This window comes from Gymnogyps californianus, chromosome 5, assembly GCF_018139145.2.
Source record: "Gymnogyps californianus isolate 813 chromosome 5, ASM1813914v2, whole genome shotgun sequence".
NCBI lineage: Eukaryota > Metazoa > Chordata > Aves > Accipitriformes > Cathartidae > Gymnogyps > Gymnogyps californianus.
Window position 1 is genome coordinate 12610498 of NC_059475.1, and position 25019 is coordinate 12635516.

Below are 25019 nucleotides of genomic sequence, written 5' to 3' on the forward strand. Positions count from 1 at the left end.
GCTGAAACATAAGAATGTTTGACAAGTACAATGGGAGCCCTAGTGAAGGCGAGAAGTTGATAGGGTAAGAGAGAACAGGGGAAGGGAATATCTCCCTGTAGAGAAGTAAACACTAGGTTTTTTAGATTAGCTAACACAATTCTTTTAGAAGAAACTCTAAAATACACAGAGTATATAGAATCTCTAAAATAGTTGTTCTCAAATAAATTGATTCACATGATTTATTATTGCAAAGTTTTTTACTACTTTTTCACAACTAGTTATATTTCACATGTGAAGTAGTGTCACAAGACTGTATGCAGGACCAGAAATACAGGGTTTGGGTCAGCTGAAAAAACACACTTATGCAGGCAGTCTAAAAATGGTGATTTCTCTCTCCTTCATATTCCTAAGAATAACTCAAAAAGCAAAAAAAGAAAAAGGAAAAAAAAAAGACAATGGGGTTAGCTAGTTACTTTATCGTAGCAAGCAGCTATGGATTATGCACTACACTGTACAAAATACAATAGCAGTATTTTTGTGGTTTTGATTCTGGATCCCTCTTTCTTTCCTTGTTTTTATTCTCACACATACCAGGGCTCAAAAGCCAGGTTCAGCTATGATACACCAATTGAAAACGACATTTTCTATTTTTTGTGTCAGACAATGTATTTTTAATACACATCCTTCTAAAATTTAAGTTAAAAGATATGTGCCAGTGCTTGAATAGTATTTCTCATTTTTAAAAATCATCATTGTTCTGAATACTCATCAATTGTCCTGAATATTTGTGTCTGTGTCAGGTATGGTTTTTTACTTTACCTGGAACATTGTAACAAAGTATTTGCCTAAAGCCCAGTTAAGTTGTTTCTGATCTGAAATATTTGGCCAAATACTTATATTTCATAATATATTTTCATTCTTGGACCTTTTTTTTGGCAATACCTTGGTTGATATCTTTCATAAGAATTGTAAGTTCACTCAAAATGCATACCTTTTCTTTTTATATTACTTTATTAATATAGTGTGGTTCTACAGAACAGCACTTCTTACTTGGCATTGTTGTGTAATTTAGTAGAATAAAATGTTTTCTCAGTATGATTTGCTGCTGTTGGAAAAATACTAGGATATTTATAAGTAATAAATACAGACTCAGCTCAGACATTTACTTTAAAAGCAGGAGACATTAACACTTTGAGTATGTTTTAATAGAATATTTGTATTAAAAGAAGTTGCTTGTGTTGATGTGGCTTTTGAGCCAAAAATATACGCTCTGATAAGCATATAAGGCTCCCACTGAAAATGAGACTTTTTGCAAGGGGGAGGAAATCTCTTTGTGTGATAGATATTACATGTTTTCTAAATTATATAATTTTACACAGTCCTTTAAAAATGTTTGTAGGTGTGTAGAACTAACATATTGCACTCTGATTTGATTTTGAGTTCTATCAAATTATGTACCTAAAATAGACTAAAATAGTTTTTTAAAAAAGCTCTAAAGTTGGGATTTTTAATTAAGGTAACTTTCAGCTGGATAGAAGCTTTCAATAAAGTATTCAGCAGAATGATTTAATCATTACATTTCCTTTGGTATTATAATTATGGAAAAACATATGATGGCTGTGCTACATGTTTGAAACTATTGCAATGACAATGAAAATTACTCCTTTTTGATAAATGGGTACTCCTTCCCATTTTATATTGGTTTTCTGGCTTGATTGATATTTTGTCTTGTGATGACTGAGATTTGTGCTGTCTGATAAATCATGTACTATAAAGAAATTCAATATATACTAGATCTTTGGAAATTAATAAGTAACCCTTTTCTTTTCTCCTGCAATGTGTCTTGCTGCAATGTGCATTCCATTCCTCCTCCTTCTGTCTTAACTGTTATCTACCAGTGCTTGGGTACAGAGATAAATGTTTCACTCATTCAAATTCCAAATCAGCAACTAAGGGAAGAGTCCATCAAGGTACTGTATTCTGTGTCCTGAAAGCACATTCTTTTCTACCATCTCCATAACTACTACAATATCTTAATACATGCTGAAGTGATACTGACAGAAAGCCTGGATTGTGCATTAACAAAATTTTGGTTTTTTAGTTCAGTGTTGTGGTTTTGTTTTCTTTTGGGGTATTTTGGCCATTGAATGTATGATGCAGTGACAGTGATTAGTCACACACTTCAACATGTTATTCTTTAATAATATTATGATCTAATGCGGAGTGATATGTAGAAGATTTTCTGTGTGAAAATTTTAAACAGCAAAAAATTAATTCTGCAAAAGAGCACTTAGTACTCTTACTGCTTTAGTAAAACAGCTAAGAAATACTGTTACCTAGTCAATGAACTTTCTTTCCAAAATTATTTTTAATGTTAGTGAACAGGGAAAAATTGATTTCTGCCAAATTAGAGAGTCATAGTAATACGGTATATGCCAAATAATGAAAGCTAGATACTGCTAACAAAAAATAAGATACTAGGCAAAATTAGAAAAAAAATATAATTGTGTCTTTTAATCACTATTCTCCATCACTGGTAAACATGTTCATCTGCATGTATTTTTAACCAGTTTTGTTCCTTTTTATGTGCTACAGGCGCTAACGATGGCCTGCATTTGTAAAATATTAGACAGTGACACTGTGTATTTTTGTATATATCATCTTTGGGGACAGTTGTCCATGTTGGAGCTAGCATTTTTTCATACCAAATGAACAAGAAATTATTTCTGTTATTAAATGCTTGCTAATTTTGTGATTTCTGCTTGCTAAAGTCTTTACTATTTCATCTGTAGTAGTTGAGATGTGGAACAAAAGTTTATACTAAACATACTACTTTAATATATGAGATATTTTATAAACCTAGCTGTCTTTGAAGTGGAAACTGTTTAGAACTGTTACCAATTCATAAGTTCCTAGCCAACCATTCTCAGTTACTCTTATTCATTTGCTCACATCTAATACTAGCAGCCAGAAAGGCAGACAAGCTAAACTGTACAGACAAGTCCCTGTTGAGGATTACTGTACAGAATTATTCTTTAATAGAAAGATAATCCTGCTTCTAAAAAATAGAATAAAATTATTTTGCTGGTTGAGCTATCTCAGTGGAATTTTACTGTTTTCTGCTGGTTTATTTCTTCTGTGCAAGAAATGTTAACTATGCATATTATTGGATTTTCCTGAAGGGGTTGGAGGGTTTTTTTGGTACTGTAGTATCTAAACTTCTACTACTACGAGGTATTTCTGGTGCCTCTTTTGGATATCTTGCTTCACAGATTTATGGACAAGAGTCTCTTCTGATAATCTGATTTACTGCATATTGGGTAAAGAATTTCACACTGCCATTTGAATGCCAAATTTAGTATACTTTAAGGGATTTGATTTTCAAGTAGTGCTATTTATACTCTGAAAATCAAGTACCTTTCACATACCTCACATTGGACACACAAAAACAGTCTCACAAAATCATTGTCATTAACTAAGGCACAAGAAACAGAAAAATATTTACTACTTGTCTTTTCTTCTGCTAGTGCTAAACAGGCCTTGGCAATCTGGTTTATCACTACTTTATCTTCTGTTGAAATCACAAAACTTACCTGAGCGTGATCAGATCAGAGCATGTCTGTGTGCTGTAGGAATTTCCTTCTCTGGAAATGATAATATAGCTACATCAGCAAGGCACAATATGCAAACTAAAAATGCTGTTGAGAGGCAGAGGCTATTAGGTTGGTACAATGTCATTCAAATATTGCTGTGCTGCTTTCAGATGCAAGTCCGTGGTTCCATGTCACACTGCACTGTTTCAAGCTCATGTTGTTGCTAGCTTTGGGATTTCTGTACCATGCCCTGCTGCCAGAGCAATGGCAGTCTTACTGCCAGATTAAAACTGTAAGACTGTGATCTTCTAGGCATCCTTCTCTGTACTCACACAACTGTACCATAGTCACATCAGCTAGAATATAGTCGTGAAACACATGATTAAAAAAAGGACTTCCTTAAATTCATTTTCATTTCTAATTGTCCATAAGACATGGACAATTAAAAACTAAAATTCATGGCATTCTGCATTTTAATCATGGCATTTAAAGAGTAAATATGGAAATACTTAATCCTGAAATGTAATATTTGAACTGATCATCCTTATGTATATTTTCATTATAATACAATATGGTTGATACTATTACATTGTGTAGGGCGAAAGGAACACAAGAATTCTAGGTAACAGGGGATTTCAAGTGATACTATTTCCATTTTTGAAGAAAGCAATTATATAATATTCTTACTAGTTAGACTTCCAAAATAATATGCCTTTGACAAGGAAATACATCAAATTTTTGTCCCTACTTCTGAAAAGAACAAGTGTAATTTCCATACACTTAAATGGACGTTAATTACTTGCAAGTTGTGATTCATTTTATCATTGTATTACTGATATCATAACAACCGTTTTCTCCACAATAGAAGGCACTGTGCAGAGTTTGATTAGTATCTTAGGTTAAATGACAATGCAGTAGGATGCTTTTGACAATTTTTGTTATGAAAATATTTCTTTCCAGTACATGCTGTTAAGTATGTCCTATGAGGGATGCAAATGACATGTTTAAGCGCTCTACTTTCCAAATGATATTTTAGCATATGCCTTAATAATTATGATCTCTGGTGCCTCCCGCAAAGAGGTTTTAAGTATTTTTCATCTTTATGAAGGTGTATGGGCGAGTCTTCGTTCAAGCAACCGATTTATCAACACTCAGACTCCATTCATTGACGTTGGTGCAAGACTTGCAGGGAAAGATAACACCACTTCCTACAGTAGCAGCACTTTTCTGCAAAGTCAGCTTTTGAGACGGCAAGCAGCTCTCTATATATTTGGAGAAAAATCTCAGTTACGGGTAATGGCAATTTTTTTTTTTTATGTTAACATAGTCTTTATTTGGCTTGAATTTAATAACCCTAATGTTTTTACAAAACAGTAAATAATATTCTAGATAAGGCAGATGGATAACTCTCCTAAAGGTGTGAACTCTTACAAGGATTATTCCTATACGCAGAATAACAATTAATGCTGTATAACTCAGTGGTGGGTTCGGGGGGTGAAAATCAAGCTTTGTGGTTATATAATACAATAAAGTTAACATAAATTAATATACTAAATTATCTCAAAGAGCAGCTAAGGATCAGCCTCAAACTCACAAAAGTTCTGTGAGTAGAGCCCTATTTGTCACTTTTGGTCAGGTGCTGATGTGTAGTAGAGCTAAGAGATACGAAGATGGGTAACAGATGACTAGAGGAATGGAATAGCTTTTGTACAAGGTAAGAGCATTCAAATTGGGAAAGACATGGCTAGGAAGGAAATACATTGCTAGGCAACAGAGCATCCAGCAAAGCCTTCATATTCAGAAGTCGCCATGTCTTCGCTGTCTCAACTGTCTCCCTGCATTGGCTTTGCAGGGAGCAAGGGCAGCAGAGTTTGGCTCTGCTCAGTGTAGCTGCTGGGATAAAGATGAATGATGGGACTGTAGGCAAATGGAGTGGGGCTGGTGTAGCGGCGGGGGAGCTTGCTGCCCCTTTCAGAGACTGTTCAGAGCTATTCCAAGGGAAGTGCTGGAGTTCTGTACCTGTAAGTTCTTGCTCTCAGAGCCATGCTTAATTACACCTAAATACATACTACTGTACTCTGATTCTGCTGACTACTCATCTAATGTTCAGCTGAGTCGTCATCTCAGTGCTTTCTATTTTGGGAAACATGAAACGGACTTATTTGGTAATTTAAAGTGCAATTTTATTTTTCCTGTTGTGTTGAAATATGTTATGAAGCAAATGGAGTGTTGTTAGTAAGGAAGGCGATTACCGGAGAAGAAAACCTTCGTTACTGTGTGCAGCACTTAAACTCACATGAAGCCAAACTGATGTGAATAAGGCCAACCCAGAAGTCTGTCCATCCTGATTTGAATACATGAAGAGGACCATGATGTCTACAGTTTTGTACACTTTTTTGGATAGATTGTAATATTTTAGATGCAGTTGTTTAAGAAACAGATATCCTCTGCGTTAATTCTTGGTAGTTTTCTTTTCAGAAAATGTTTGCAGATTATTTTTTTTAAATCTCTGCATTCAAAGACTGAAAAATCAATTATTTTCTACTTTCTTATTTGAAATGTGAGCATACATAAAATACTGTGTATTTTTTGAAATACGTAACTTCCAAAAGCAGTTATTGGTAGTAGGAAAATACATGAGTATTCATTTTTTTCTGAAATTATGTTATATCAGGAGATGGAAGAATCATGCTGTGTTGGAATGATGAATCAAAATTCTTTGCAAATTTTGTTTCTATTTTGACTTTTCTTTGTAATTCAAATGTTCTTTTATATTGTTTGTATTTTCAGTTGTATTTTTAAATGATGGTTATATAACAAGTATTAGTTCTTATTCCATTTTTACTTTGTCTTTTATAATTGGTTTGCAAATTCATTTTCCTTTTGATTTCTTCATTACACATTGGTACACAAAGTAGTCATTTTTAATTAGTTAGGTTTCATTTGACATTCTATCACTTTCTAATATAATTAGCATAACAATAATTTACAGAAATATCCTGTTAAGTCTATAATCAGTGTTCTGATTTAATATAACAAAGCATCAGAATATAACATAAAAGACTAAAGAGAAGTTTTGAAAGTAAACATCATTTATCATTATTAGAACAAACTATTCTTTTGAACAGTAAGAAAACTGTTTGTTTTCCTGCAAAATTTTTCAGTTTTGTTGAGTTGGCATTTTCATTTGCTTTTCTGCAGAACATTCTTCCCAAATTTTTCAAACAGGTCTATTCATATCAATTTTTCATCTTCTTAACTCTTCTTTTATATCCATAACTCCCAGAAGGCTCTGGCAAAGGAGGCACTTCGATGAAAAGGAATACAGGAAGAGTGATGCAAGAGAAACTATTACATAGAATTAGATTGCCATAATCCAATAGTAACAATTAGTCACGTTTCTATTTGTTTGATTTCTTAATGAATGATAAGTGGAGAGTTCAATCGTATCTAAAGATATGCAGTAGAAACATCTTTAGTCTGCTGCTTTGAAGTGACCCTTTAGACCACTTGTGCAAAAAATGGAAGTTGTTTAACGTATCAGCAGTCACAAACTAGGTGGGGATAACATGTTAGTGCTTGGTATAGATTAAAACATTTTTAATATATTACCATACAGGTGTGTATTTTTATGCAGAATATGAAAAGAGCTGGATGAACAAACAACAAGCATTGGACAAAATCAACGTGAAATAGTCTGAAGTCCAGTAGGATGTATATAATTTGGAAATTGTTTAAAAATCAGTACTTCAAGGATCCTTACATTATGCTGGATGATTTCCTTGCCAGTTTAGAGCTTACACGTTTTTCCCTTTTTTTTGTTTTGTTTAATAATACAATTTTGCTGAAGATGAGTCATCTCTGGGCATTTCTAAGGAAAAGTGTATTGTGTTAGAAAATGTAAGAATAAAATTACATAGTGATTACGTGATTGTTTTGAACCTTCTCTTGGTGATTTGTATCTAGTCTATAAGATCAATTCAACTTTTGGTTTTGTATAAAGAAATGTTGTTGGTTTTTAATTGTGAAGTATTTTCCTAGCTTTTGTTAGCATCCTGCTAACTTGGAATTTGCTGGCTTTGTACAGGGCTTGGCAGAGCATGCATTACTGATGTTGATTCCTGTGTGGACCTGTTTTATTCTGCTAAATATCATGTCATATAAATTGATGATACAAACAGAAATATATAAATTTTTAAGGAAATTGTGCTACTTTTCTCAATTGCTTTTATCATACGTTATTACAACTTAGCATTCTGAAAAAGCAAGTTTGCTAGTTGAGCTATTGAATTTATTTTTGAACCATGCCAAAATATAAACAGAACTAAATCTGTGCTTTCACTTTCCTACATTTTCTCTTGGCATCCTATGAAGCAGCTTAATGAAGATTATTTGCAGGCCAAGTTTAATTCCATGGAAGAGCAACTTCTGAAGGAAACTGAAAAAGGTTCCTGTGAAGATCTTTAGTGATGCTTCATACATGAGAATTGTTTTTCCTAATAATGTTCTCCATATTATCCTTTTCATCATAATTCTTTTTTCTTCAGTTAGCTAACTTGATCTCTTAATTCAGTCCTCCTCTCTTATTGCTCATTTTCTAAATGCAGTAAGTAAAACAAAACATGAAGAATTCTGCTAGGAAAACCTCACATACCTCTTGGAAATTATATCAGGTATTCCCTGACTGCTGTTCTGTGTTGAACTAAGTGCTCTAGGCAAACAACGGTCTCGATGTGCAGTGACCACTTAGATGACTTAGCTGGTTTGCAGTTTTGGAGGTTCTTTTTGGATTTGGGATTACTTTTTTCCTGCTGTCTTGCACTGTTGGTATGTCATCCATACAGTTATTTTAACTTTATTTATTGTTAATTTGCTTTAAAAATCCTAAAGGAAGCACATTTTGTTGTGTCTAAAGAACTCAACAGATTTATCACTCAACTTTGGTTTTTCACTATTATTATTACTATAATTATTATTATTGTTAAAAATATGACTGCCGTGTAGTACATTCTGCTGTTACAAGTATTAGATGTATTATGGTACATTTTGCAAGTGTTGTAAGGATTTTTATTATCTTGGGCAGGTGTTTAACTAAACAGATTTTTAAGTAGGAATTGATATATTTAGCAATAAAGCAGGCAAGACTTTGAGATTTAATGAGACTGTCAGTGAAAAATACGCTTCCCTTTTAAATTACACCTGCTGTTGTCCTTTTCATGCAGGGATTCAAACTTGATTTTGCTTTGAACTGTGAATTTGTTCCTGTTGAATTCAGTGACATCCGACAGACAAAGGCAAGCTTTAAAAAGCTGATGAGAGCTTGTGTTCCCAGCACTATTCCTACAGATTCTGAGGCAACATTCCTTAAAGCACTTGGGGAGTCAGAGTGGTTCCCACAGGTAATTTATATGACAGGTACTTCTAATAATCTATATGCAGTACTGCTTACACAAAATAAATTTCAGGCTCTTCTGACAGAGAACTGTTGTGTTCTAACCAGCTGTTGTTCTTCGTTCATTGTAATTATTTTGCATACTATCAATTCTGTCATTACATAAGCATTATTATTTTAATACAATCATAACATTTAGAAACATGGGAGACATTTTTTATAACATAATTTATGGTTGATAACATGGAACACGTACGCAAGTAGAGATGACCATTTTTTCTGCCTATATAAATTTACGGTCTTGTTTTAACTGCTTTTTCTTATTTTATATATTTTAAAAATCAGAAAAAAGTATAGAACAATAAATGAGCCTTTTGATTTTAAAATCGATATTCTACTCTTCATATGTGTTCCCACCCTGAATTTCCATATGCACAAGTATTTAACAAATAAGCTAGCATCTGTTATCTGTTGTGGGATATGGGAAGGTATTTGTGGGGGAGAGGGGATTGTGTGTGTGTGTTAATCTTTTCTCTCTGAATCTGTTCCTTTACTTCCCTATCCCATATTCCCTTACATAAAGATTAACCAAATGAAGCGAAGACTGGAAGTAACTTTGCAAGATTCAAATTAAGAAGGGTGTGGGAAAGTCAGCTCTTTGTAAATCTGAAACCATTTTAATTATAGTGAATGTTTTTTAACAGTTGCATGTTATGCTTGGAATCCTCTGCTGAATATATTCTTCTCAAATGCAATTAATCGTAGAAAATATGCTGATTTCTTAAGGAGGAAATACATGAGTAACACAGTCATTTCAGTAATTATGCATCAGAAAATGTACTCCTGATTGAAATGTGCTACAGTGCAAGGAGTGGCTTACCTTCTTCCCTTGAGGTGTTATCACTCCTTAGACAGCATAGGAGCTGGTTATTGCTGTCTCTTGCCACCACGTTCTTCAGGAAGGGGAGAAGTGGGAAGAACATGAAGACTTGACTCCCTCATCATGTGAACATTTTCAATCACAGAGTAGTTGAGCAAGCTGATAAGTGTAGATAAATGAATTGAATGTCACTTTGATGAAGTAAACATGTCCCTATAGCAGCACAGAGATCAAGAGGAGATTATAACATTGGAGTTACTCTCTTTTGGCATATTTGAGAGGAAAAGTAATAGTCTATCACTCTTTGCTCAGGACTAGATCATAATGTCACACACTAGCTGTGTGACATTTAAACCACATTTCTGTGCTTTAAATCATGTTGTATGTGACTTATGTGATAAAGTTAATTTATGACTGATTGGACACATTTTCTACTCTTCCTGTGAAAGAACATAGATCTGTCATCTTGGAAATGTGTTTTTATTGTATTAAGCTTTCCTCTCCAGGGTGATAGAAGTTACACAGTATTGATTTTAACACTGTATAGGCTAAATATTTCTTTATAAGGATGTGAATACATAAGAAGAAATTTGAAGTGCTGCCCTATCTTCTGAATATGAATGATAAAAATAGTATTTTGCATTTTTTTATATTGAATCTGCATAGCCAGATTGCATATCAGTTTCTTCATTAAGGATGGCAAAAAACAGCCTTTCTTCTATTCTACTGCCTAAGAAAGTATAGAACAATAAATAAACTGCTTGGTTTTAAAAGTGGTGCTCTTTTCAATCTTTTCCTATTAAAAATTGGAGCAAAATTAGTTTATTTTATTTTCTAAGTAATGGCTATGTGAATGTTCAGAGGAGTTAAGTGTTTTCCATTACAACTGACATGGTAATATTCATAGGATTGTGGTCTTTTTAAGAGGAAAAGATCAGACTGCGCTAAACAAGGATGAATTTTCTGGGGTTTAACTGTTGTTTGGTTGATCTTTTTTCCTCTTATTTTCTCCAATTTAATTTTGTTTTCCCTGAATCACTTTCCTGTGCCTTCTTTACTTTCTGAACTTACTTTTTTCCTTGCATAAATGATCTTAGATGTCTCTTGCCGTCTTCTGTTGATTTGTTTTCCTATACTGCTTTCTCCCTTCTTTCAGGCTTTCATCTTTCCTACTGCTGCTATTGGTTGGATTGTATTCAGTGCTCTGCAAAGAGCAGTTTCATTCTACTGTAAAAAACTGAATTGCTTACATATTGTCTATTACGTTGTTTACCAAGAATGCTGTCATAGTATGACAAAAATGGTAGAAACATCATCTAGATTTTCCTTTTAGTAATAATAATCTGAAGTCTCATATTAAGATAAAATTGCTCAAATTCACCTAAATTTTTTAACTTGCTTATACCTATCATGTTTGAATCAATCTCATTCAAGTCAATAACCCTTCCCAGAGAAATTAACTAACCCACCTGCTCAAGGAATTTTAGTATCACTGCATAATTAATATTAGAATGCAAATAATTAATGCGTCCTCTTTCCATATGTTTTAGCCAGTCTGCCCAAGCACAGGAAACACTGTTTAATCTATCCGAACTATTTCCAGATTATAGAAATAGGATTTTTCTGTGTTTGTTTTTAGGTTTGTGGTTTGGTTTTTTCATAAATATTATCATTATTCAATTCATTAATTTCCAACTTCCATGGGATTGAGCATTAGAAATATTATCTTGTAAATATCTTACATGGGTTCTCCCATCAAAGTACTTAGTGACTTTATGGAACCTTAACATTTCACAGGAAATTATTTTAGTGTTAAGCCCAGGATGGAATTTCTCTACAATAAATCTGTCAACTGTGTTGTTCCCATTCTCCTTTTTATGACAGCTATTTTATTACAGTACACATTAGTTTTACTAGTTTAAGTTCCTATCTTCAAATCTTTGCTTAGTTTTGTTGTCGTTCGGATGAAAATCCTGAGACTGTTACTTTTTATAGCTTTCTAATCTGTTGCATCAATGCATTTCTCTGTGCTATATGTAGATTTCAGAATACACACTTTAATATTAAATATGAAAATATTCTATTTATTGATAATATCTAGAATTTTATCTTATACTTTGTTTATTTGTAATACTTTGTAGCTTCACAAGATAATGCAATTGGGTGTGATCATCTCTGAGCTCCTGGAAAATGGTTCTTCTGTTATGGTTTGTTTGGAAGATGGCTGGGATATTACTGCACAAGTAAGCTGCTATTAAAATATTGAAATAGCTAAATATTAAGAAAAAACACCAAGCAATACTTTTTTACACAAGTGACTGATAATTTGGTATAACATTAATAAATTTGTGTTGTGGCAGCAGAGAAGAAACTAGAATGCATGAATCCTTGCATTCATTTGCAATTTACACTATGAAAGAGTTCCTTAAAATGAATTTGTTCCAAACGTCCTGATGGACTTACAGTTCTAAGGCTTAGATATAAAATCTGCATTCCTGCACCTGACCATATGTAAGAATGAAAGCTGAAAGTTGCCACAACTGTTCATTTATCTTTGTAAACATAGTACACTTTAAACACAGAAAGGAAGGAGAGGAATTCTTTCTCTTGCCATTCACTTTCCATAAATGAAGTTAGGAGATCACACACAGGGAGAAAACTAAATTTGTGCCAAAGTGACTGTAACACCTGCTGCAAGGACAGATCACCACAACAGATAACTTTCTGAAACAAACTATAAATTGGGTGAATGAAGACCCGCTGCATCATTTAATGGATGCATTGTGTCCATGTAGTTGCTTCATAATTCAGAAGATAAACACAGATATCTATAATTCTAGTAAATAAAATCTTCATGTGCAGCCAGCATCCTGATACCAGGTAAACAAACCCACAAAAGAATGTTAGCATAATTGTGGATTCATTGTCAAACAATGAAGAATAGAGAAGGGGACATACATAGCTGGAAGTGAAAGAAGTCTGTGCTGCATTTTAAAGTCTCCTGAGATGCTGTCTATAAAAACAGACTGAAGTTGTCTGGTGAGCACCATAGCATGGCAACACTGCAGAAACTCTAAGGTCACCCTCAGGACCAATTCTTTAACACTTTCTTTGCTGAGTTAGCCGATACTATTTCATAAATGTTTATTATCTTTATTTTATTAATAAAAGTGGTTTTATTTCAAATATAATTTAAATGTGGTAAGCATTATAATGACTTCCAAAGTCTATAGTTGCTCAGGTTTGACTTTTACAGATATCATAAAGTCTCAATTTAATTGAAGTTTTTTCATGTGAAATATTATTTGGTTTGTTTTATAAAAATACTTAATGTATGTGGTAAAATACTTGTAATTGAGTTTATATGAAGGCTTTTGTTTCCTTGAACTATAAACAGATAATGAAATATTTATATTCATTGACTAAAGTGTTCTCCTAACTTCTGTCACTCTTAACACATCCTGTCTTGTGATCTAGGTAGTATCTCTGGTGCAGTTACTCAGTGATCCCTTCTATAGGACACTTGAAGGCTTCCGAATGCTGGTGGAAAAAGAATGGCTCTCTTTTGGTCATAAATTCAGTCAACGTAGTAATCTGACTCTCAATTGTCAGGGTAGTGGATTTGCTCCTGTTTTCTTACAGTTCTTAGACTGTGTGCATCAGGTAAGTCAATCTCGATCTAATTTTAGTTTACAAGAATAATTCATAAATATTCTATTTCAGATGTTATAGATAATGGTTTGAGAGAAGACTAGTAACCTCCTTCTCTAGGTTTTATTAAAGTGAATGGATTTCACCTCAAGAAGAGCTGGAATGGTTGCCTAGAGGAGACTGACCGATCCACACAAAACAGACTAAGAGGGACGTTGGCATTACAGATCTCTTAAGGTCATTTATTATGCAGAGATTTCAAATAGAAGGTTTTTAAGCTTAAGACTGACTTTTGGCAGTCTGGAGTACCTTTATTCAGAAGAAGAAATTGACTGATTGTTAGTACAGTGACTAGACAGTTTTTAATTCCTTGTGCTTGATGATGAGCTTTGAAGAGGCCTTGTACTCCATCAGTTCTGGAAACAAGCTATAAACCAGGGGGTCCTGAGATGTTCTTATTTTTATATATACTGCATGTTCAGAAGAAGATGAACACCAACAGTTACATTGTGTAGGAAGAAGTTAGGTTAAGAATATTACACTCATTTCAGGTTAATTCTAAAGTCTGTCCTTTTCTTCATCTCAAACCAGTAAATATAAATGCTTTGCAGAGTCTCTGTGTATGCAAACACAAGATAGGAGCTTGCATAGTTCCTCTTGTACATATGTCTTTCTTTTTCCACTTCTCTCATTTTTCTCGCTGAAAAAAGCTGAAGAGACTCCTGGACATTATTAACCTGCATTAAAATTTATGGATGACTGTCTCTCACAGAAGATGACTGTTAAAGCACCAGCCTTCTTACTGGGAACAGACATTCATAGTGAATACTTGCATGAAGTAGACCCTGAAAGAGAAGTCAGCAAGTAGACTTACTCTGCTACCTGAAGCAAAGTCCACAGATTAAATAACTTGCTAAACCAATGAAAAACAATCTTTAGATATCTATGGGAGAATGATAATGAATGAGCTTATAAGAAGATGAGTAAAGACTTACTGAAGAACATGTTGCAGAAAAAAAAATTTTGTTTGTATCTCAATGTTAAACACGAACAGCCATCATTATTGCTGTCTTGCAAGTTAATAAATCATATACTTGGAATTTGGTTCGATTCCTACAGCATTCCCCATTAGAAAACCTTAGAAGTATTTGTCACATCTCCTGTTTCATCAATCTGTTTCCCAATGGCTGTGGTCCTCAGGTTAATTTTTATTTGAAATGGGGAGATTTCTCTAAAGAGAATCAGTACTGCATTTTTCATTCAAACAAGTTAATCTGCCCAGTTGTCACACTAACTATTCCATACAATAGCTTAAGGTTATTGCTCCTTTTCTGAAGTAGAAAAAACACATTCTTGGTTGCAGTGGCTACAACAGGACAGAATAGCCATGTCTTCCAATACTGAAACCCATCTGCTTGGTAGTTCATTCAATTCTGTGTGTAAATCATTTGTCTGGTGCTATATTCTCTCTGCTGTCAGATGTCTTCTCTGAGCTTTAATGAGCTGACTGGATAACACTGTCTATTAGTGGAATGGAGTAAACTTACATTTGATTTCAAGCAGTAGTGTAATTTTGAAGTGAATCCCTCCAGCATCTCCCCTTATAATTTGTTGATGCTGTTTTGGTGCATGTGTACTAGATTTTTCTTGGAAGAATTGAACCCAGAAGTTCTGCTTGAGGTATGTACTAAACGCTCACCAGCTCTTAAAAGGATCTGAACCAATGATTTATCACTTAGCTTAAAAGCATGGGGGTCATCAATGTACAATGGGGTCATCAACTCAACTGGACTAAATCTAGTCCAAAGTAAAACAACAAATGTGTAGTATAGCTGCAGGGACCTCAGCACCAGCTGCTTCAGTCTGTTTGCCTACTCCTTTTGCTCTGAATTACTTGCTAATGTAGACATAGCCTACATCCTGTTTATGACCCTGGAAACACTTTGCTCCAGTTTTACTGTAATAAATCTTAGAAAGTTGGCATAAAGCAAAGCAAGGAAATTATCCACACATACCTGTACAGTATTTTTTTCTCAAGTCCAGAGATCACACAAATTTTGGAAACAAATGGGTTATCCAGAACAAAGATAAAAATTAAATTCAAGGATTTTGGTTTATTGTCATAAAATAGAATGTACCATGTTTTCTTCATGGCAAAATTCCTGTTTTTTCTTTAAGTTATGTTTAACACAATCTGCAGTTCTGAGAACATGGAATAATGGATTATAATCATCCTGGCTTTAGAAGTTAGGATGGAACGTAAAGTGGGATAAAACCCTGCTGTTAACAACTGTCAGGTATGATTTTGCCTCAAGCTGCAAGGTGCCTAAAATATTGCTACTATACATGTGGATGTGTCAAACAAATAGAAGAACGTTGCCTTATGATAGCAGCTCAGATGCTCAGATAGCAGCTTCGATGCATGTCACTAGGTATCTGACTCTTCTCTATCTTTAAGAGGCAATATAAAGTATGCGAGTTATTAACAGATACATTTTACAGAAAGATCTGTATTTTCTGGTTTTTGGTCGTAAGCTGTGTCCACATGCCCTGGCTGCAGCTATATCAGCAGAAAGGTTACCTCCTGCAGGCCATCTGGAGCTATTCATCACTTCTCCTCTGGCAGAGATACTACCCTTCCAGTCTGTTAGCTAAGGGGTTCATGTGAACCTGCCTGCCTTTTCCAGTCAAAATGGTAGAACAGATTTGGTAGAAAAGACCTTCTTATTTGATGGATGTGGATTTAGAAGCAGTTCAGCAGGTCGATCTGAAGGAGGCAGTACTTTTTCATGAGGAAAGATAGGGGTGTTTAGGGGTTATAATCTTTTCAGCTAGTGTTATCTTCGGCCAAGAAAGGGCATGGAAACACAGCTTTCCTGCATAATCAGTGTAATCTGTTGTTAGAAAACATCTTTAAGCTAAATGACTTACAATCCTATTTAGAATGCAACTCTGAGTAAGTTTTCTAGAAATAGACTTATGAAGATTAGTCTTCTAACTCATGGTGGCGTAGTATTGACTTACCAAATTCTAACAGTATGGTTGTAAACTAGGGAAATTACTTTTGAAGTTAAATTAATGGTTGACGTTTCATAGGAATTTACTATGAAAAATAAATTTACTTAACATTTGTACTTGAACATTTCTGTTAAGTTTCATTGGTTTCTGTGCAACTTGTTAGACAACTACAGAGTCCAATTAGATTGCAACTTGACCCTGAAGTGTAATATATTATGGTAAGTTTTTTAAAATTTCCCATTCACTGGAAATAAACATTTGGTCCTTTCAAAATATTTTTAACCATTATAGTCTCAACATACTAGGTGCAGTAAGAAAGTCACCATAAAGCCAGTATGTGCATTAAATGTTATGGGTTAAACTAAAGATACAGAGAAAACAAATGAAGCAGTGATTCCTAAATTAGAACTGCATCATCTTTTAAAAAGTCATTGTTTATGCCAGTATCTCCAGGTGTCAGCTGAATTATTAATGCAAAATCATTCTTTCACAATAGCAGTATCTGGCAGATACTCTCTCTGCTTCTAAGAAGACTGAGTTTATGAAAGTGGTGTCAGTGCAGGAAGCTTTTCTTATTTTTCTTCCGTATCTATTTGGTAATTTATTAAGTATAATTAAAACAGAATTATTTTCTAGAACTGACTTTTTTTAAGCTCAATAAGGAGCTCTGTTACAGCACCCTGTGTAAGAGGAGGTGAGTGTGCTACTCCCATGGTAGATGTATTCAGTTATTCCAGTGTTTGCAGGAGTAGCCTCTTAGTGATTACTAGCACAGGACATTTTGGAGTGCTATATTTCTTATTTAAACTAAGTAAGTATTGATATATAATGGGATTACAAAACCAAAATGTATTGGAAAACTAAGGAAGGCTGATAGAAGTGTAAGATTATTAAATACCTTTAGAAGATATTTAAGTTAATTGGGAACATGGTGATTTGAAAAAGAATTCTAAAATACTGAGTTTCTCTAATCATAATATTAGAAACACCTATCGGTTTACTCAGGGTTAAATGTTCATATATTATGGAGATTAAGCATTTTAAAAGATGATGCAGTTGTAGTTTTCAAAGATACCCTGTCCCTGTAGACTTATCTTTCTAGGTGGTATGTGTTGAAATTGTAAAGTATAAAACATTGCTTCTAACTTACATGTAAATTTTGAGTATATCCCTTAAAATCAATGAATTAACTGCAATGGCACCAAAGAGTTATCAGAGAGAAACCAGCTATATTTAACCTCAACCTAAGTGGTTACATTGCCTACAGTAATAAAAATCTCTCTTTTACATTTATTTTTAATTGCTTAAATTAATACTATTATTTTCTCCTATGATAAATTTCTCATTTATCGCTTCTGATATTGGAGCTGTATTTTTATAAGAGCTGTTTTCCCTGATAGCTCAGCCATGTTTTAAATTTTGCAGACTGCACTGCAGCTAAACAAATCATCAATAACAGTAGTCACTTCACTTAGCTGTGGCATCTGTCCCATCTCCAAGTGTGCTGAAATCAGCCACAGCCATTAAAACCCAGACAATAACAATAACTACATTATTCACCTTTATCAAAGAAATGTTTTAGGTGGTAGTTGTTTTCACTTAAAAAGTAAATTATATTATTATAACTTCTAGTTACTTGTAGTTCCAGAAGTCTCAGAAATGGGGTCACTCACACCACCTAGACCCATGACAGGATTTTAGTAGCAGCTTATTCTTGTAACTCTTCAAATGTATTAAAATGATTATTGGACCATAAGTAGAAATTAGGACCCTGTATAAGTCATGTCAAATAGCAGAATGTAGCCTTTTCTTCTTACAATATATTAAAGAAAACTTCTAACACAAGGAGAAAATGTATACTAAAGTACTTGTATGTGTCTAAATGCACACACATATGCAGAGTTTTTTGGATTTCAGCTCAAAAGTCATTTTTTAACAGAATTAGTGTACTCAGATTATATTTTAATCTAATATATGCCAGAAAAAATATTTTCTTTTTTATAAAGAGAACTAAAAAGTTACTTTGTCTATGAAGTTGAAGTCTTGAATTTATTATAGAAAAAATTTTGCTTAGCTTTATTCTTACAAAACAGTGCAGGAATGTAGTCATTTGTATCAGGGGAGAAGTGGGGATTAAAGTAAGTGTGAGATATCTTAAACTATCGTAGCATTTTAAATGCCTAGCCACAAGCTAATATTGAGATATGATAACAACAAATTCTCTGACTGAAATGCTGTGTATGTGTTTATAGGTCCTTTCAAGGGATTTTCCTGTCACTGTTGTACGTTCGGTAGATAACCTTTCCTTGCTAAACGCATATTTTTTTCTTTATTTAGCTGGTTGGGGTTTTTTTTCAGCTGGCACGTGAAAATCTAAACATAAGGAGCTTCAAGTGGTCTAATACTAGTTTCCATAAGTACTAAAAAAACCCCTTTCTCTCTTGAGGAACTGATAAGTAGAGATTAGAGAGAAAAGATGGAATGAGGAAATGAGAGTGGTGGGAATGCAAAAGATGAGACATGGGAAGATTGCAGAACTAAAGGTATTTTACAAGTTTGATGTGAAGCTAGACAAAGCACAGTGGGACATATTTCAAATGTGAAATTCAATCAGCAGTTTCTTTTTTGATTGCAAACTGTACTTATTTCCATTGTAATTGGGAATTTTCAGTTAATTACCATGCTTAATTCTGAAAGTAAAGATCACAACTCATAAACTTATTTTAAGAGTAAATTTTAAATTTGAAGTTAACGCATGAAATTTCTGTGAGCAATTTCACATCAAGATTTTTAGTATCTTGAATTTTATATGGATATCAAGTATAAATATCATCAATAATTAATGCTAAAAAATTTTGCCATGAATATTAAACTTCACGCTTAAAATCTTACACCAGGCTCTTTCTGATAATGTTCAAGAGGAAGCAGTTGTGAAGAGCCAACTATCCCACAGTGCTGTACTTTGATAATCTTGTATTGTCTTCTTAAATATCTGCTCCTGACTCCTGTTGGAGACATTCACTGAATTAGATAGATCCCAAGCCTAACTGAGGATAAGAATTTAAGACATTATATAGTTTTTACTGTTTTAAAAGAATAATGGCAAGACACTTCCTCAGTATGTTAGGGGGTTTTTTTTGTACTGTAATATTTTGGTACATATTTTGAAAAGGAAGAAAAATGTGTAAACTACTAAGTACTTCAGAAATTAGCTGTTTCAGTAATGGTAGATGGAATATCATTTGCAGCATTACCTCTGTACATGTCTGCTACATTGGGTTCTGAGCAATAGCAAGAAGTCCACTGCAAAACCTTCCAATTAAAGTTAGATTTCCAGCGACATCCAGGAGTAGCATCTTTGCCTATGAAGTTACATGGTGTCTCAAGAGTTATCATGAAACATTTATATCCAGTTTGATTACTTTGAAGAATCCTGGGGTTTGTACAGACTATAATACTGCTTATTATACAGTACACCCTATCACCCTATTTTTGCAGCATATGAATTTAATAAGCTTTAAAATATTTTTAGACAAAATGTAGAAGGATTTGTGTGTACAGACAAGACAGTTGCCTATGGATGTATTTGTTGTCAGCATTCACAGGGGAATTATTTTGCTGTCATATTTCACATTATTATTTCTTGCATATCTATTATACCTCAATATCCTCTTTTTTCTCCATCTTTTTTTTTTTTTATTAGATTCATAACCAATACCCAACAGAGTTTGAGTTCAATCAATATTATCTGAAGTTTCTGGCTTTTCATCACATATCAAATCGATTTAAAACATTTCTTCTGGATTCAGACTACGAAAGACTAGAACATGGTATGTGTGATGTTTGCTTATTGCATATTGGTTTTGTAGTTGTCAGTATTTTTCTCGTCAATATTTGGTCTACAAAAATTTGCCTAGTTCGAGATGGTCCAGTAATTGCATGGTGATGATGTAATGAATTCCATTTCAGGAATATAAAGCAAAATGGAGGTGAAGAACATGTAGAGTTTTCTGAATGAACGATTCCTGAGCCATGCCACTGATGGAACTAAGAGAAAATGGAAGAAATTAGTGCCATGCCTCAGGGTTTTTTAGCAATTTATCCACATGGTTCAGTTTCCCCTACTAAATACCTTATTTTAACAGAAACAAAGTCCTTGGGAATCCTTCAGAGAGTGCATGAGGTTTTAGGAAAGGAAAGCCTTTCCATCCATTATCTCTCACTTCTTTCTCTTGCATTCTCTTCAGTGTTTCTCTTCTTTTATATTTCCTTTTTACTCCATCTGTCGCGTGCAGCTTTACTGGTTCCAAGGCCTTATCTACCCTCAGAGCCCTCTTAATAAGACTACACAACCACAGTTGAGACTGTTCTTGGAACTTGTTCACTAATCAAAACACTTACATGCTCTGAATTTCACTGCTTCGTGGGGCGGTTCTCATGGCATATGGTCTATTTGAATGCTTTTCTCTGTAGTAACTGTGGAACAGACTAAACTTGAGCAACCGTTTTATTTCAACAAAAAAGTTAATTTTCATTATTTACCTTCATTTGAACAAAAGCAAGGAGTTGGAGTCAATGACCTCCTGTGGTTCCTTCCAACCTGGATTGTTACATGGTTCTACAATTTGGGGGGGAATTGTTTGTTTATTTAGGGGTAGTTTGCTTTCAAATACCATTTAATGCGATATAAAATCCTGTTTCCAGTAGTCTGATAAACTATATGTCCTTCCAAAGCCATTTCAGACAGCACAAATCTATGGCTAACTTATTTACACTAGCCTGATTTGTTTTCCCTGAAAGGACTTAGCAAGTAATTTCAGGTGCAGCTGGTCCAGCAGATTGGAAGGGCTGATAACCTCAGGTAGTGGGGGGCAGAATCAGTTAGCAGGGCTTGGTGGTCTGCTGAGTCAGCATAGCTGCAGGCAGAAAGGGACATTCCTAAATACACTCAAGTATTTCAGAACAGGTTTATAAATATAACGCTACTGAATAGTTGCAGTTGCAAAGCACAGCAGTTGTTTCATCAAGTACAATCTCATGTTGCAGTGGCATTTGATAGTAGATTTTACTATACATTTAGTCTGTGAAATTGCTTTTGGCTATGCTTTAGTGTTTGTTATGTATTATCATAAAGCTATCTTTTTGTTGCTGTTATTTTCCCTAGGGACATTGTTTGAAGATAAAGGAGATAAACATGCCAAAAAAGGAATTTGTATTTGGGAATGTATTGAGAAGATGCACAAAAGGAGCCCCATTTTCTTCAATTACCTCTATGCCCCTGCTGAAATAGAGGTATGATTTAAAAAAAAAAAAAACAGATGGTTTGTTATTCTGAGCAATTCCTTGAGTACATTTTGATATCTTAATTGTTCTCAACTGAATTAAGCATTTGACGGACAAAGCTGACCCACCTTGATTGATCAGAGCAGTGTCTCATAGGCTTATATTCTCAGTCATTTTAGTTATGGAAATGTCATTTAAAGGGCCAAATTCTGGAACGTGTATTTATGCATCCCACTGAGGTAAATGAGGATCTTTGATTTCATTTAATTATATGAATGATTATAAAAATGATCTTAAAGTTTGCACGGATTGTTTAAAAAAAAAACATTACATATTGCAAACCACAGTTACAGGGAAATGAGTTTAGAGTTGTAATGGAATACATTTCATAATGATCTGATTGAATCACATTATCTATATCACTGTCTCATATGATAATGTATGTCAACTAGATTGCACTGTGTCTTGAATAATTATAAAAAATTTACAATACACTTGCCATTATAGAATTCTACAATAGCCGGGGAAGAAGCAGTCAAGATATCTCAGGAACTGCAAGAAAAGGGTGTTGTTCTTACTGTAGTTCTGGAGACAAGGCTGTTTAAAGATGTTCCTGCCATCCGCTGCCCCACAGATGTTCATTCCTGTGCTGCTCTCTCCTGCTTTGGCAGTGATAATCCTGCTTCACCCTGATAAATCATTTGTTTGCATGTCTGCCCACTGATGGTGACCAGAAAACATAATGATGGGACAGCCTCCGCTGTCTCAGAGGCCATGGTGCCACTGATATTTTTGTTAGTGTTTCTTGGTTTTCCTTTTTCCTCAAGTTGTTTCACCACATTGTATCTTAGCATACATAGCACCTTGCACTCAAATCTCCTATATAAACTGACCTCATTTGAAAAAAAAAAAAAAAAAATTTCTTTAAGGTATTTTGAGTCTGCATCAGATCATTATTGCAGTCAACAGTGCAGCCCCCTTCAACCCACACACATGCATCACATGCACACACTCTTACACTCACCTAATAAAGTGGTGGTGCAAGGGGGAGGAGGGAAAAAACAAGATGGTGGCATTCAGTGGATAGAAAGTGTCTTTGTTTTAGAGAAACGTCTGTTTTCTCTGTAGAACCATCACTGATGAATTTGGAGCTTGATGGGCTGCTTGTTCACTGTATGTTTTATCCATTTTGCTGCAAGCAGTAGCCTGATTAGTAAGCAATCAGGAGTAGCTTTTGATATTTTGATAGTGTTTTCTTTCTCTGTTTTAGAAGAAACTATTTTTCCTCATATGAAATGGTGTCATAGTAGCAGAATTAGTCATAATAGCAGAATTAGTCTTTATGACTGAGCATCACTCTTCAGACTTTAAAATTGCCCGTTCATCTGAGGCAGTAATTCCCTTCAAGTAAGGTGCATGCAAACTAAAAGTCTTACCTTATTTTTTAAAAGAAAAAAAAATAATAATACAAAGTGATCTGGTTTAAACTACTCTGAAAGCTCTACAGTCTCTGGCTGCCTACTTTATATTACTGTGTTTTTTCCAAGTGGCATGTCCACCTACGTTATACAGTCTGTCTCCTTTCTCTGATGGTAAAGAGTCTTGGATTTTCTGCTGAGAAAAATGGAAGGGTGATTGCTATCAAATGCCTTTTCTATCTTTAACAGGAGGCACAAAGACACTGAGGGTACCAACTACATATGCTGAATTAGAGTTCTTAGTAGGCACCTGGTTTAGTAGAAGGATAAAAATGAGCAGTATATTCCCAAAGCTAGTATTAATTTTAGGTTTTGATCTCACTGAGCCAAGATCTTGCTATGGAAATTTTCAAACTGCAGCACTACTCACCCAGTGCAATATACTGTTCAATTTAGAATCTAGAAAATGTAAGTGTTGTAGTGTATTGTAAGTCTGAAACTGAAAGACTTCCCTTTCTGCCATTATACTAAAACTTTGTTTCAAACAGGCACTGAAACCCAATGTAAATATGTCCAGCCTCAAAAAGTGGGATTATTATGTAGAAGAGATTTTGGCTACAGGTCCTTCCTATGACTGGACCATGGTAACTGCAAAATGCAGTGTTTCAGAGGAAGCTGACCAAACAGATGGTTCATTCTCTCAGACTAAGAGGAAAATAGTATGGCCATGTTATGATGATGTTAAAAAAATACAACCTGATGCCATCAGCAGCCTTTTAAATGTAAGTACATGTGTTACGCAGAACAGTAAGTTCTCTTACGCTCATGAAATTCATATTTACTTTTTATTTAAGTTATTGCCTTATACTGTTATTAAAAGGATCATGATAGATGTCAAAACAGGTGTTTAGTAAAACTGGTTGATCTTGAGAAGTGATGGTTGGTCTGGGAATCAGTCAGACTTCCTGCAAAGCTTATGTTGTTCTGAATGAACACTTTTCTGGGAGTACACTTCAATAGTAGTTAATAACTATGAGAAAGCCAGTCATGGATTCATTTTTTCACTGTCTTTTTTAAATAAAAAGGTAGGTAGTGTAATAAATTTTTAGGTTGCCTTTTATAAGAAATGCAGGAACTGTTATTTTCATTTGGGCAAATGTTGAATCTAGCTTTCTTGTCCTCTTTCTACTCAGTTTAAAGTAGGTGTGTGGTAAAATGACAAAGACGCAGATTTCCAGACAGATCAGAAAATAGAATCTGACACTTGTTGATTTCAACAAGTGGGAGGCAGATACACAAACATAAACTCAACATCTTGGCCCAAATTTCTCAAAAAAGCTTTCCATGATTGCTCTTAGTTTATTCATGTTTACTAGGACTGAACTGGTAAATTTAGATTCTTCAGAATATTTTGGTACTTGAAGTAGATGCTTGATTTTGGCTTTTTCTTGTTTGGGTTCATGTAGGCTGCTTAGGTTTTGTCCTTTCTTCATTAGAAGATGAAAAAGGATCCCATTATCATGATAATTGCTGTAGTTATTTAGAATGATTTAACATCTGTATTTTCTTAAATGTTTGTTGGTTGATTATAATTAATTAACAGTCCTAATACTTAGATTATCATCTTAATTGATAGCGCAGGAAAATGACAAGGGCATTCTTCATTTCCTGGAGCTATTGTTTCAAGCCACGTGCATATTCAGATACACATCACTATGTACAGTTTTTTATTTTGAAAACTATTTGCAGACTTTACCTTATATTAAAGCTGGGATTATGCAGCCTAATATTGCAATGCTTGG

General features: G+C 34.2%; 1 protein-coding gene across 2 annotated transcripts in view; it reads left to right on the forward strand.

The window, feature by feature from the left end:
• SBF2 (SET binding factor 2) overlaps positions 1-25019 on the forward strand; it is a 279067-nt gene that overhangs the window by 240948 nt on the left and 13100 nt on the right. For both annotated transcript variants that reach the window (XM_050896977.1, XM_050896976.1), the window contains 7 exons: positions 4684-4868; positions 8798-8974; positions 11989-12090; positions 13325-13510; positions 20220-20346; positions 21681-21808; positions 23766-23999. In XM_050896977.1, the coding sequence (XP_050752934.1) occupies positions 4684-4868; positions 8798-8974; positions 11989-12090; positions 13325-13510; positions 20220-20346; positions 21681-21808; positions 23766-23999 (1139 nt within the window). The remainder of the gene's footprint in view (positions 1-4683; positions 4869-8797; positions 8975-11988; positions 12091-13324; positions 13511-20219; positions 20347-21680; positions 21809-23765; positions 24000-25019) is intronic.